Source organism: Pleurodeles waltl, chromosome 1_1 (assembly GCF_031143425.1).
Source record: "Pleurodeles waltl isolate 20211129_DDA chromosome 1_1, aPleWal1.hap1.20221129, whole genome shotgun sequence".
Taxonomy (NCBI): domain Eukaryota; kingdom Metazoa; phylum Chordata; class Amphibia; order Caudata; family Salamandridae; genus Pleurodeles; species Pleurodeles waltl.
The window spans coordinates 826,159,251-826,174,057 of record NC_090436.1 but is presented as its reverse complement, the minus strand read 5'-3'; the positions used below and the strand labels follow the sequence as shown (position 1 = coordinate 826,174,057).

General features: G+C 44.4%; 1 protein-coding gene across 1 annotated transcript in view; it reads left to right on the top strand.

The window, feature by feature from the left end:
* The first annotated feature begins 4,507 nt into the window (after window positions 1-4,507).
* Window positions 4,508-14,807, top strand: part of PTAR1 (protein prenyltransferase alpha subunit repeat containing 1) — a 208,060-nt gene continuing 197,760 nt past the window's right edge. The window contains exon 1 of the mRNA XM_069228803.1: window positions 4,508-4,672. Coding sequence (XP_069084904.1) covers window positions 4,584-4,672 — 89 coding nt within the window. The 5' untranslated portion in view covers window positions 4,508-4,583. The remainder of the gene's footprint in view (window positions 4,673-14,807) is intronic.

The following is a 14,807-nucleotide window of genomic DNA, read 5'->3' as shown; positions in this document are numbered from 1 at the left end:
CTAGTATATGGTACTAAGGTACCCAGGGTATTGGGGTTCCAGGAGATCCCTATGGGCTGCAGCATTTCTTTTGCCACCCATAGGGAGCTCTGACAATTTTTACACAGGCCTACCAGTGCAGACTGCGTGAAATAATGTCCACGTTATTTCACAGCCATTTACCACTGCACTTAAGTAACTTATAAGTCACCTATATGTCTAACCTTCACCTGGTGAAGGTTGGGTGCAAGGTTACTTAGTGTGTGGGCACCCTGGCACTAGCCAAGGTGCCCCCACATCGTTCAGGGCAAATTCCCCAGACTTTGTGAGTGCGGGGACACCATTACACGTGTGCACTACAAATAGGTCACTACCTATGTGTAGCGTCACAATGATAACTCCGAACATGGCCATGTAACATGTCTAAGATCATGGAATTCGTCTGGTATTGGGGGGACAATTCCATGATCCCCCGGGTCTCTAGCACAGCAATCGGGTACTGCCAAACTGCTTTCCGGGGTCTCCACTGCAGCTGCTGCTGCTGCCAACCCCTCAGACAGGTTTCTGCCCTCCTGGGGTCCAGGCAGCCCTGGCCCAGGAAGGCAGAACAAAGGATTTCCTCTGAGAGAGGGTGTTACACCCTCTCCCTTTGGAAATAGGTGTGAAGGCTGGGGAGCAGTAGCCTCTGGAAATGCTTTGATGGGCACAGATGGTGCCCATCTCTGCATAAGCCAGTCTACACCGGTTTAGGGATCCCCCAGCCCTGCTCTGGCGCGAAACTGGACAAAGGAAAGGGGAGTTACCACGCCCCTGACCCGCACCTCCCAGGGGAGGTGCCCAGAGCTCCTCCAGTGTGTCCCTGACCTCTACCATCTTAGAAACAGAGGTGTTGGGGGCACACTGGACTGCTCTGAGTGGCCAGTGCCATCAGGTGATGTCAGAGGCTCCTTCTGATAGGCTCTTACCTCTCTTGGTAGCCAATCCTCCTAACCTGGTAGCCAAACCTCCTTTTCTGGCTATTTAGGGTCTCTGCTTTGGGGAATTCTGGGGATAACGAATACAAGAGCTCACCAGAGTTCCTCTGCATCTCCCTCTTCACCTTCTACCAAAGGATCGACCGCTGCCTGCCAGGATGCCTGCAAAACCACAACAAAGTAGCAAGACGACTACTATCAACCTTGTATCGCCTCATCCTGACGGCTTTCTCGACTGTTTCCAGGTGGTGCATGCTCTGGGGGTAGCCTGCCTTCACCCTGCACCAGAAGCTCTGAAGAAATCTCCTGTGGGTCGACAGGAATCTTGCCCCTGCTATTGCAGGCACCAAAAGACTGCAACACTGGTCATCTGGGTCCCCTCTCATCCTGATGAGCGTGGTCCCTGGAACTCAGCAACTCTGTCCAAGTGACTCCCACAGTCCAGTGACTCTTCAGTCCAAGTTTGGTGGAGGTAAGTCCTTGCCTCCCCACGCTAGACTGCATTGCTGGGTACTGCATGTTTTGCAGCTGCTCCGGCTCCCGTGCACTCTTCCAGGATTTCCTTTGTGCACAGCCAAGCCTGGGTCCCCAACACTCCTTCCTGCAGTGCACAACCTTCTGAGTTGTCCTCCGGCGTCGTGGGACTCCCTTTTGTGACTTCGCGTGGACTCCGGTTCACTTTCCTTCCAAGTGCCTGTTCAGGTACTTTTGCGGGTGCTGCCTGCTTCTGTGAGGACTCCCTGGGTTGCTGGGTGCCCCCTCTGTCTCCTCCTTTCAGGGTCTTGGGGTGGGCTATTTTTCTAACCCTCATTGTTTTCTTACAGTCCCAGCGACCCTCTACAAGCTCACATACTTTTGGCATATTGTCATAAAAATAAAGTAACTTTATTTTTAGTAACTCTGTGTATTGTGTTTTCTTATGATATTGTGCATTTGACACCAGTGGTATAGTAGGAGCTTTACATGTCTCCTAGTTCAGCCTAAGCTGCTTTGCCATAGATACCTTCTATCAGCCTAAGCTGCTAGAAACACCTCTTCTACACTAATAAGGGATAACTGGACCTGGCACAAGGTGTAAGTATCTCTGGTACCCACTACAAGCCAGGCCAGCCTCCTACAATGTTGTGTAAGAATTTGAAAGTGTGGTGAGGCGTTTGAAGAGTGCTTCTTTGTGGACTGGGAGCCAGTGGAGCTCTTTGAGATGCAGCGTGATGTACATGTGAGGAAGGAGGATGAGGGTGAGGCTTGCTGCTGAGTCCTGTCAGGTGTTGAGTTATCTGGTCAGTTGAGTGTTGATTCCGGCATAGAGGGTGTTACCTTAGTCCAGTTTACTGGTGATGATGGCTTGAGTGATGGTTCTGCAGGTGTTGGTGGAGAGCCATTTGAACATCTTCTTTAGCATCTTTAGTGTGTAGAAGCAGGAGGCGGAGACTGTGTTTACTTGGCGGTCAAGGTGAGTTGATTGTCGATGAATAGCCCAAAATTCTTGCCATGGTTTGTAGGGAAGGGGAGGGTCAAAGTTCTGCAGGCAACCAGGTGGGGTCCCATTGTGAGGTATGCCTGACGAAAATTGGTCATGCAGGAAAGAAGATGGTTTGGGTGTTCAGCATTTTGTCGGAGAGGGAGAGTATAAGCTGGGTGTCTTCGTTATAAGCCTTTGATTTTGTGGACGTGGATGATGCTGGTGAGAGGGATCATGTAGATGTTGGACAATGTAGAGCTGAACGATGATCCCTGAGGGACTCTGCAGATGAGGTTGTGGGTGTCCAAGTAGGTTGACTGACTTGAGTGCGACTTGTCATGAAGGAGCATATCCAGCGAAGTACAAAGTAATTGGATGCCTGCTTTGTGTAGTCATTGGAAAAGGATGCAGTTGGGGGATGTGTTGAAATCAGCAAAGAGATCCAGAAAGATGAGGGCTGCAGTGTCTCACAGGTCTGTAATAATTCAGATGTTCTCTGTAACAGTAATGAGGCCTGTTTCCATGTTGTGGTTGAGCCTGAATCAGGACTGAGTGTTGTTGAAGAGACAGTTTTCATTGAGGTGGGTGGCTAAGTGTTGTTGATCATCTTCATGAATTTTGCTGGGAAGGGTAGCAAAGAAATTGGTTGGTAGTTGGCTAACATCATCAGGTCTGCAGAGTTTCTTGAGACAGGGGAGTACTGGTGTGTCTTTCCAGGCGTCTGTGTAGGTGGTTGTGGTGATGGAAGCAATCAGGATCAAGGTGAGTGCTGCGCTGAAGGAGTTGAGTCCTTTGATGAAAATATGGTGAGGGAAGGGGAGTTCTGGAATGGATTACGGCATGGTGGTTCTCTAGTGATGACAAACCAAGTGGTCTGTGTGGTTACTTGTGTGTTGGTTGGGATAGGCGGAGTGCTGCAAGGGTTGACAGGTCTGGTTGGGGTTTGGAGTTGTCAATGAAGCTGGTGATTTTGCTGCTCAATAAAAGAGACTCTTGGTGCAGAGGTCCTAAAGGGGCGGTGATACTGAGGGAGTTGGCTTCTAGGGAAGTGTGTTTTTTTTTTTCATAATGGCAAAAAGACGAAAGAGTGCTGTGGAAGCAAAAATATCGGGAAAATGCAAAAAGAGTACAGAAAAGAGTGGAAAAAGAACAAAAAGAGCACAGAAACAAGCGGCTAGTAGACAATGTTAGACTGATTGGCTTTGCCAATGCTTGTTTTTTTATACTGCATTCTCTTTCAACTACGTGCTTGAATCAGCGGTGAGAAAAGAACACAAACCCAAATATGCATTCACCCGTCTGCTTATGAGAACAATGTATTAAATAAAGCATTTTTACTGAGCATAGGGCCGAAATGAAAGTACATTCTGCACGAGAAAGCAGCACGGTGTAGTATTCCATATAAACTCACTTTGGTTTCGATTCTAGTGGTGACCGGAAATGAAATACTGTGCTTGCCTAGTTTCCTGCAAAGGAGCTAAAGTCACACCTCCATTAGAAACAAGCTTGCTGTCTGTTATGAGAGAGATAACAAAAGAAGGCGTGTTTTACAAAAATGGGTGCAAAAAAGACCTTTAGAAATAAACGAGATTAGCATCTACACCTCGCCTTTCAATGGTGCCCCTGGGGCGCAATATCAATCCCGTGAGCCATGAGAACAGTCCCCCCGGGGTGTCGTCAAGATTTCAATTTAGTCTGAGACGGACGCATCTACAGCACTGTTAAAACCATAGTCAGTATATAACGCCCGTCATCTAGACAATCATTTGGAAATTATGTTTCTGTTATGTCCCGAAAGTGCAGCTGCTCAGTTTAACAAATATGTTATAAATACTATGGAAAATAAAAAGATGGACTCTTTTAAGAATACCGCCATTTATTTATGTTTTTTACACAGGTTTAATTATCAGTTACAATTTACGTATATGCATCTTTTTCGAATATTTTTAGAAAAGTGTCGGCGTTTTTCACTTTTTCAAAGCTAGCAAGTGCTTCAGCGCCAGGTGCGTTCTCATAATAAGTATATACACCATCCAATCTAAAATGGCGGTCACATTGTCGGGTTAATGAAGGAGGGAGGCGGGTACTGCAGCGGCAAGGGGCACTTGTGCTATTTACTGTTAAGTGTCCCGCGGGCTCTGTTGTGCCTTGCTCTGCTTCGCGGGAAGATGGCAGAGGAGTGGAAGGAGGAGGTGGACGTGCTGGTGCGGCGAGTGGTGAAGGACATCAACACCGCCTTCAGCAAGAACCCCAACATGTGAGTGCTACGTCTCAGGGCGGGAGGTGGGGCCAAAGAGAGAGCCATGGGCCTAACCCACAGCTCTCAGTAGCCACAATCACCGTGACACCTGCGTGAAACGGTCACCGGCTTATTTATAAGCCCGCATGGCTACCGTTATGTATTTTAATTTTTTTATTTTCAGAACCTCTTTTGGTCAATAATCCTACTGAGTACACGAAAAGAGAAGAGGTCTAACCTGACGCTGGAATATTCTGGGTAGCTGTATTTTTAGGGCCAGCCGAACACCACAAGAGTTTTCGTGTTCTGCTCATGTATTTTTAGTTATTTATTTTCAGAACCACATTTGAACAATATTCCCACTGAGTGCACGGACAGAGAAGCGGTCTAACCCCACACTGAAATGTTCTGGGTATCAGTATTTTGGGGCCAGCCGTTCACCCCAACAGTTGTAGTGTTCCACTTTAAAGGCACCTTTATAAGACATAAACAGGTGACAACGTTTCCGGAGTAAGACCTGAATCGCGGACAAAGTCTTTACATAAAGCTGATATTTTGTAACGGCTAGTTTGAGGTGCCTGTCAGCCGGAAAATATCGCCTCGAGCTTTAGGGTTGTGTGGAGGCCCAGAGAGCTTGATGTACGATTAGAGCTGGTCAGTAATAGAGGAATAGCGAGTCACAGAAACTCGCGTTGAAGCCTGGCTGAGGCTTAGCTCGCGGTCCTCTTTGGACCACGAACCAATAACGAGTTGAGCTTTTATGTGGTTTCTGCCTGTCACCCCCTCTAACCAGGATATGTTGTTACGGCTAAACTGTCCACTTAGGAACCAAGTCGAGTCTAAACGTCACTGTGGGTAAATAGTTTATCAGCGCCATAAACTATGAATGTGACCTTGAGTAACGTGTAACTGGTGCTCGTGTAAAACACTGGAACACCTTGATAGATATATATGTATCAGACAAATGCATAAAAAGGCGAAAACAAATCCTTAACATGAGGAATGACAGGTTCTGACTTGGCTGATTTGGAGAAAAAAAAAAGTGAAACAAGAAAGTGTGGGTAAAAGGTGTCTTCCACGCTTAAATTGTGTGATCTTATGCAAATATTTTATTTTACCAACAGTTCTTTTCCTTCATTATCAGTTATGAAAGCACGTTCAGATATGTGAGTTCAGAATACTACTTGTACAAAAACCTATTGGCGTTTGATTTAGTAAACTGTAATGTTGCTCTGTAATATTCTGGTCCACGAACGAGGTTTACATGAAAACAGTCTTGCCTCTAAGTTCACTAATGGACTATCACTTTTAATAAGTACTTCTCAGTGCAGTACTGTAATGTGACTCACTAATGTCAAAGCTTGCACACGTTGATCAAATATATATTTTTTTAATTTTGAAGAGACTTTATTACGTTTTATGTGATTTTTTTTTTTTGTTACATTATTTACGTAGCCAACATTTTTAGGGCTCTCTCGGCCTGTGCAAGGGCTCTAAGAGCCTTGGCTCAGCTTGGCTGTGTTCTGGCTCTGCTCTCCCTGTTAATCTGCTGGCTCACCCACTTCTTATTGATAAAGGAATGCGAGGATAGGTTTCCAGTAATGAAACAGTCACTTTGGCCTCAGACCTTGTTGGCTCTCTCCTGATTGTGTACCCTGCCTTTATTTCTTTTCTGAATTCTCATGGGTTGTTAATGGCCCTTGTTCTCTTTGTAAGTATATCCCAAAAGCTTGCATTCTTGTTCTGGGTAGGATCATACACACGAGCAGGTTCTTTCTCAAGGGGGTGGGAGGTAGGCGTTTGGGGGAGAGTTGGATCATCAGTCGTGGTGCCAGCCTTGATCTGAAGCTTCTCCTTTGGTTGTATGTTTTAAGGTTGGCCTAATGTGTGACACATTAGGCCAGCCATGACGTTTTATCCAACTAGACATTAGTCTGGAATTTGTAATTTTAGTATTACTAAAATAAGGTACAAACTTAAAGCTTTTTACATTGCAAAGTGCTCTTGGTTAAAAAGCTTTGATTGACGGTGTTACATATGACAAGGATCAACATTTTTCTACCTTACGCAACAAGAATTTTCAATTCTATTAAGGACATGGAGGCGAGGATTATGCTATCTCACTCTTTACTGTCAACACACAGCAGCCAATAGAAAACGGAACTACATTTCCCAATATTCAAATAGCCTCGTTATGACCCCCAATGAGGCCCCACTATCTGTTATATATGTCTTTCACACCATAGTCCTTCCTCTTTCTTTGCTCAAACATCTAGCACTAAAGGACAAACCAAATCCATCAACGATATCGTGTCTTCAAACCACAGAATCATCCCAACGCAGGAGTTGAATAGCACAACAGTGCAACTAATTTGAACAGCTCTCCATGAAGAACTCGGTAAAATCCCAGTGGACTTCTTCACATAGCTTTCTCATCTGAAAAAGAAAAATTTACGTAATACCATATCTTCAGTAATCCAACAATCTTACAAAAGGGAGGGTCACATCAGTATAGTATCAATGTAATCAGCCATAACATACAATTTACATTAAATTGTTACCCAAACACGGGTGGGATAATCCTTGCCTCCGTGTCCTTAATAGAATTGAAAATTCTTGTTGCGTAAGCTAGAAAATTTTTGATTCTATGTCAAGACCGGAGTCTTCGGATTATGCTAGTTTAAAGCTGAGCTATAACCCCAGAAGCTCCATCCACAGTAGGTTTGTGATAAAATAACTTAAAAGTAGAATCTGAAGACCAATCAGCTGCAGTCATAATGTCTTCCAGTCTAGAACCTGAATTAAAAGCTTTAGAAGCCATAGCTCCTCTAACAGAATGAGCCCCAGAAATAGAGATATCGATTCCTGCTTCCTGCAATAACCATCTGACCCATCTAGCTAAAGTCTCTGAAGACATAGGTGCGAATGGTTTCTGCAAAGAAATTAACAATTGTCCAGAATGGTCTCTCCTAACTTCGTGAGTAACATCTTCATAAACTTTCAAACAATTCACAACACAAAGCTTTGAATTATCCCTGAAGCTTGGATACGAAATGCATGTAGAATGTGACTTAGTTCTTTTAGAAATTCGAAAAGAAACTCTCGTAGGAGTAAATACTCTACCTGCGACATCCAGGGCTTTAACATCTGATACTCTGCGACATGAAATCAGACGAAGCAACATAGTTAATTCAGCTGATAATTGCGTCCTTGATAAACTCTCATTAGCTGGCCAGGAAACCAGAAATTTCAAGATTATATTTACGTCTCATAAAGGAGAGTACTTGGGCAAAGGTGGACGTACTAAACGTATACCACGTAAAAGCTTGCAAATCAATGGGTGTTCCCCAATGGGCTTACCTTCTATTCGAGGATGTTTAGCCGAAGTGGCTGAACAAAAATTATTAATCGTTCTATAGGCCAACCCTTGTGCCGCTAACTGAGATAAAAAATTTGCAATCATCTGCACTGGTGCCCCCAGGGAATCCACACTCATCTGACTGCACCAATCCAACCATCGTTTCCATGCAGAGGCATATCGCTTTTGTGTACTAGGCGCCAAGGATTGAGAGAGGAAGAATCTAGTGTCCTCCGAAATGTCAAAGATTTGTTCTGGGATCCTGAAATCCCCCAGGCCATGAGCGACAACTTACCCTCCAGAACAAGAGGGTGAGGTTGTCCCAATGGATCCAGTAACAGATCCATCAAACTCAGAACCTGCACCGGCGCTGCACAACATAGGGACAAGGCTACCGGGAACCAAGACTGGGCTTTCCAGCATGGAGTTACTAAAATCATCTCTACCCCCTGCTGAAGGACCAGGGAGAGAACTCGATGAATCATTGAAAAAGGAGGCAACGCATAACTCAGTTCCCCTGTCCAGGTTTGTAGGAGGCGTCCAATCCTAGAGCCATCGGATCTGGGCTCCAACTGTAAAATCGTGGAAGATGCGTATTCAGACGGGATGCAAAAAGATCCACCGTGCAAGGGCCCCCAAGGTGATTCAGAAATTGAAATACTCTGAGATGCAATCTCCAATCGCTGGCATCCCGGAGATACTGAGAGTTCCAGTCTGCAATTACATTCACCTTGCCGGAATGTATTCTGCTGTAATCGAGATTTGATGAGCCAGGCAAAAGTGCCAAAAATCCTTTGCTATCTCCGCTAGCATTTTGGAGCGGGTCCCCCCAGTTTGTTGATAAATCTCACAGCTGAAATGTTGTCCATCTTTAGCAGGATGCAACATTTCGACTTGAGGGGGGACCGCGTCTTCACTGCAAACAAGCCCGCCAGGAGCTCCAGACAATTGATATGTAACTGAAGTTCCTCTGGGGACCACCGACCTCCCGTCTCCATCTGGCTCCCCAGCCCCATCTGCTGACATCCAACTCTATGATCACTTCCGAACAGAGGCAAAAATTGCCCTGCCGTTCCAAGCATCCATGTGGACTAACCACCACTGGAGTTCCGCCCTGGCTTCCTGAGATAAACTGATCATTTCCGAATAAGTGAGCCCTTTTCGAAGATGCATAATTTTCAACCCCTGAAGGGGCCGATAAAGAAGAGTCCCTGGAAAAATGGCTTGAATGGAAGAAGCTAGGAGGCCCACCAAGCGGGCAAGAACCCTCAAGGAAATCGAAGGAGCAGACAATGCTCTCTTCAACTCCTTCTTGATCGCCAGTCTCTTGGTCAAGGGAAGTTTCAACTGAGATGAGATGGAATCTATCTTGAAACCTAGAAATTCTATGTTCTGGGAGGGGTGTAACTGGGACTTTTCTGTGTTTATAATGAAGCCCAAATCCTGAAGCAACTGAATCGTGTAGGAAAGGTGAAGAAGAACTAGGCGTTTCTCTTGCAACATGATGAGAATGTCGTTGAGATACACTATGAGGTGCACTCCCTTCTCCCTGAGCCACTGCATGACTGGACGCATGAGCTTGGTGAAGCACCAAGGGGCGGAAGACAGAACGAATGGCAGAGCTGTGAACTCGTAACAATTGTTTCGCCAAAAGAATTGTAGAAAACGCAGATGAGGAGCGAAAATAGGAATGGTTAGATAGGCATCTTTGAGATTCAAACAGACCATCCAATTGCACTCTAGTTGAAGATCTCGTAGTAAATGAATGCCTTCCATTTTGAAATGGCGGTGCACAATCCATGTGTTGAATTGCCGCAGATTGAGCACCAGCCGAAAGCTCCCTCCTTTCTTTTGGACCAGAAAAATAGTACTGATAAACCCTCTGGGATGAGGGGGAAGAAGGCACAATGGCTCCTTTTAAAAGAAGAACATATATTTCCTGATCTATGAAACTGCTCTCTAGTTGTGAAAAATTGAGCGGTTGAGGCGTAAAATCTTGCTTGGGAGTTGAGTAAAACTCCAGGTGATAATCTGCCACCATCTCCAAAACCCATGCATCCTGTCTAATTCATGCCCAACTGGGCACAAATAAACTCACTCTGCCCCCCAACAGAACCTCCTTGAAATAAAGAAGCGTTACCTGACTGAGAGGAGACTTGGTTGTATTGTCCTCCTCTGTGAGGCCCTCTTGGGTTGCGGCCTCTATAACCTCTGCCTCTTGAGGGATAGCAGTTGGAGTTGTTTTGGATGTTGAAATTACCCCTACCTCTGTGATAGGGACGTGAGGTCTGAGAATAGACACGGCCTGGCGCTCAACCCCCAAAGCGTCCGGCCCTGCAAAAAAGGCCGTTATTGAAAACCTTCTTGATAGAGGTTTGGGCCTTATCTAAAGCTGAAAAAGTAGCTACATACTTGGCCAGGTCTTTAACAAATCTGTCGTGAAAAAGAAGTCCATTGGCCGCAGCGCCAGCATCGGTAGTGGCTAACTCCGCCAACTTGGGATCAATACGCAGCAGGAGAGATTTCCTGTGTTCCGTCGAGATGGAACAATTAGCATTACCTAATAAACAAATGGCTCTCTGGGCCCATTCAAGCAGAACGTCGGGATCAATGGAGCCTTGAGATTCTTTTGGCCTGAACAGCCAAGTCCAGGATCTTCGTTAGGGGGCCAGAAATGAGCAGCAATTTGTCCTGACATCCCCTCCAGGCCCTATCAATACCTTTTTAGGGTCCTTAATATACTTTTTAAAGAAAAGTAACCATATGGGGGGTCTAGCTCAAGAGTTTCTGCTACCTTACCGGCTAGGGCAGGACGAGGACATTCCGAACGCAAAGTGCTGCAAATGTGTTCAAAGCTCTTCCTCAATCGAGATTTGACATACAAAGCCACCTCCTGACAAGGGGTCCATTCCGTTGATCTGGGATGTATCAAAGCCTCCGGATCGAAAAGTAAATTCTTACTTGGCTGAGAGCTCAAAGGATCCTTAGTATGACGCGTTTTGCGTTTGCGCTTGCCTTGCGTTTTGTCAGGGGATGACTTATCCTCAGAGTCAGAAGAATTGGAATCATCAGAAGAGTTCTGATTAGGCATACAGAACTGGATATCCTTGTGGGTTTGAAAAGTTTCATATTCGTGATCATTCAAGATCGCATTGATTGATTGATCTAGAGGGTCATACGAAGATGACTGGCAAGGTTCATTTATATTGACCTCTGTGGGGGCAGGGTTCCCCGAACCTGCGCCAAAACGCCTGATCCCATAGTTGAAAATGGGTTGTGCAAAAGGGCGCAAAGCTTTCACTAAGGCCTTATTTACAGAGTCTTGCACGTGGAAGTCAAGAGCTTCGATTAGGCGTTCCTCCATATGCTGATCGTATTGAACAGTCTCATAAGCCCCACATTGATCATCATCTTGAAAATGTGCCATATTTGTTTCTGATTTTCACAATTTTGAGGTCCTCGGGCACTGATATAAGCAGGGAGGGGGGAAAAACACCCAGGTGTTGAAAAAACAGGGAGAAGTTCTCCCGGCTGGTATATTTTTGAAATAGGAATAATAATGAGGAGGCAGCACCCAAAAAAAAACCCCCTAGAGCAGTGCTCTAAAGTTTATTGCAGCCCCTTCGGGCATATAAATGGGGGGCACATGAGCATAAATCCTCGGAGCTCCATTCCGAAAGACGCGCTCGCACTGAACTTGAAAGCAAGTTCATGCGCATGCGCGAGGAACGGAAACAGAGAGAGGGCTGCGCTGCCGACAGCGCGTCCGCCCCAGCACTCTTCATCGGCACAAGCGCGAAGAAAAAACGCCGATAACTAAAGTTAGTAAGTCAAATAAATCAATAAACTGAAATAATTTCAGCGCGTCGCGAACACGCGTGGCCTAAACCGACAATAAGGCGCTTGAAGGCAAGTAAGCTGCGCCACAGAAACCACAATAAAAACGTCATAAAACACTACAAGAATCATGAAAGGACTTAGGTCCAGATGTAGAAAAGGATTTGCGAGTCGCAAACGGCAAAAACTGCCGTTTGCGAGTCGCAAATCGCATTTTCCTATGCAGAAATGCATTCTGCGAGTCGGGACCGACTCGCAAAATGCATTTCAGAATCGCAAATCGGAAGGGGTGTTCCCTTCCTATTTGCGATTCCAAGTGGTATGCAATACCATTTGCGACCGCATATGCGGTCGCAAAGGGTGTCGCAGTTACCATCCACTTCAAGTGGATGGTAACCCACTCGCAAATTGGAAGGGGTCCCCATGGGACCCCTTCCTCTTTGTGAATGGACCCCAAATTATTTTTTCAGGGCAGGTAGTGGTCCAAGGGACCACTACCTACCCTGAAAAAATACCGAAACTAAAGGTTTCGGATTTTTTTTTAAGTGCAGCTCGTTTTCCTTTAAGGAAAACGGGCTACACTTAAAAGAAAAAAAAACTGCTTTATTTAAAAGCAGTCACGAACATGGAGGTCTGCTGACTACAGCAGGCCTCCATGTCAGTGAGTGCCCATAATCGGTATGGGGCCGCAATTTGCGACCCACCTCATTAATATTAATGAGGTGGGTCATTGCGACCCCATACCGACTCGCAGACGGTGTCTGAGACACCGTTCTGCATAACATTTTGCGAGTTGCAAATAGCGAGTCGCTATTTGCAAGTCGCAAAATGTTTCTTTGCTACATCTGGCCCTTAGCTCTGCATGTTGAGCAGCAAAGAAAGAGGAAAGTCTATGGTGTGAAAAACATATATAACAGATGGTGGGCCCTGATTGGGGGTCATAACGAGGCTATTTGAATATTGGGAAATGTAGTTCTGTTTTCTATTGGCTGCTGTGTGTTGACAGTAAAGAGTGAGATAGCATAATCCGAAGCCTCCAGTCCTGACATAGAATCCTCTTGGCACTTATGCAGTAGTGCAGGCTGAACAGTACATGCATTTTCGATATTTCCATGTTTGCAGTGTTCCTGTATGTGATATTTGCATGATTCGTGTAGCTGTATCACTAGGAGAAAAGAGTGTAGTGCTGGGAGCATCTGATGTTTTTTCTTCACAACTAGAATCATAAGTTTTTGTGTTTAAACCAAAAATATCAAAATTAGAAGTACTGGATTTCAGTGGAAGAAAGACCTAAGTTGATGAACTGTGCTCACCGATAAGGGATAATGAAGCAAACAAATTTGCAGTCGTTAAAGTTGCCTAGTGTCGGGTCCCATACCACTTTTTGGGTTTGTTTTGAGCCAAGACTTTTTTTTTTTTTTAACTATTTGTACAATATACTTATTGAAAGGGGCTTCCAGCCACCTTTCTTCATCCATTGATTTGTTGGTGTGTCATTCACGTTTTGCTTCTGCCCACTGCAGCATACAGCATGGGTCAGCCCAATTCAGAAACTGGATAACTTCACAAGCTAGTGTGCCAATGTTTATTTTTTTTTAAATATTTTTTATATTAAATACTTTGATGTGGCCTTTGTGTTTAAAGTCTGATGTGACCATGGTACTCTATACCAGATGTGAGCACAGGCCACATTCCACGTTTTCAGTTCCTGTCTCCTGCCGTTGTTCTTGTAAATTCCTTTTAGAGTGTCCTTTTGTTTACTGTTTGACTGCTAGTATTTCATAGCATAACATCGTGTCCATTTTAAACTGTTATGTGTCAAGTTAGAGAAATCTTCAATATTATACATGTGAATTCATAAGCGGACCATTCTTCGGAACACGTTTATTCTGGACTCAATTTCACCAATAGTTCTTTAATAAACTTTGCCCAGGAAGAAAACTGGCCTTAATTGTGTTTAATTTGCAACACTTGTAAAAACATTTTTTATTGCTTTTCTTTCTTTCTTTCACTTTCATTCCTCTGACATTCTCTCTACTTTTTCTTTAGTTCCTTTTTTCCCTTTATCTTTTAGCCCTTTCCTTTTTTTCTTTCGGGCCTTTGTTCCTTCTTTCTTGCTTTCCTCTTTTCTTTCTTTCATTGTTTAGTTCTTGCTGGCTTTCCTTTTTTCTTTAATTCCTTTCGTGCTTTTTTCCTCACTTGCTACCTCCTTTCCTGCTTTCTTGCATTCATTACTTCTTTCTTTCTTGCATTCCTCAGTCTTTGATTTCATTCCTCTTTCTTGCTTTCGTTTTTTTCTTCATCTCTTCTTTGCTTCATTCTCTCGTCTTTCTTACTTTCTACTTCCTTGTTTTTTTTCTTCATCCTTCTTTTTCTTTCTATATGTCTCCTGCTTTCATTCCTTCTTTCTAGCTTTCACTCCTTTCATTCTTTCTTGCTTTTATTCTTTCATTCCTCCTTGCTTTCTGTCTGGCTGCCTTACTTTCTTTAAGGTAAGAGGCTGGCATCCAATGGCACAGTAAGTGGCTTTTTTAGGTGTGTTAGCCAATACCTTTTTAATTTTACTACAATTATGTATATGACATAGTTAATTATAGGGGTTGCCAGCCACATTTAATCCATTTGTCTGTGGTTGTCATTCACCTTTTTCTCCAATCCACTCGATCATGAAGCAAGGGGCAACACATCACCCTACTTCTGCCAATGGCTGACTTCACTTTGTATTACTCCATCTTTAGTCAATGTGTTTTTTTTTTTTTTTTAATTGACACACTCCTAGTATCTTTCCAAACAAAGCTTTGCAAAAGCCATGACAAAACAAAATAATTGTCAAAAAGCTGCTGGACGATGCCAGACGTATTGGCTTGCCAATGCTTGTTGATTGTGTCTTTGACACAGATGTTTTTGAAACACTAAAAAAATAAGAGCGTCAAACAAAAGAGAATGATTTTTTACACA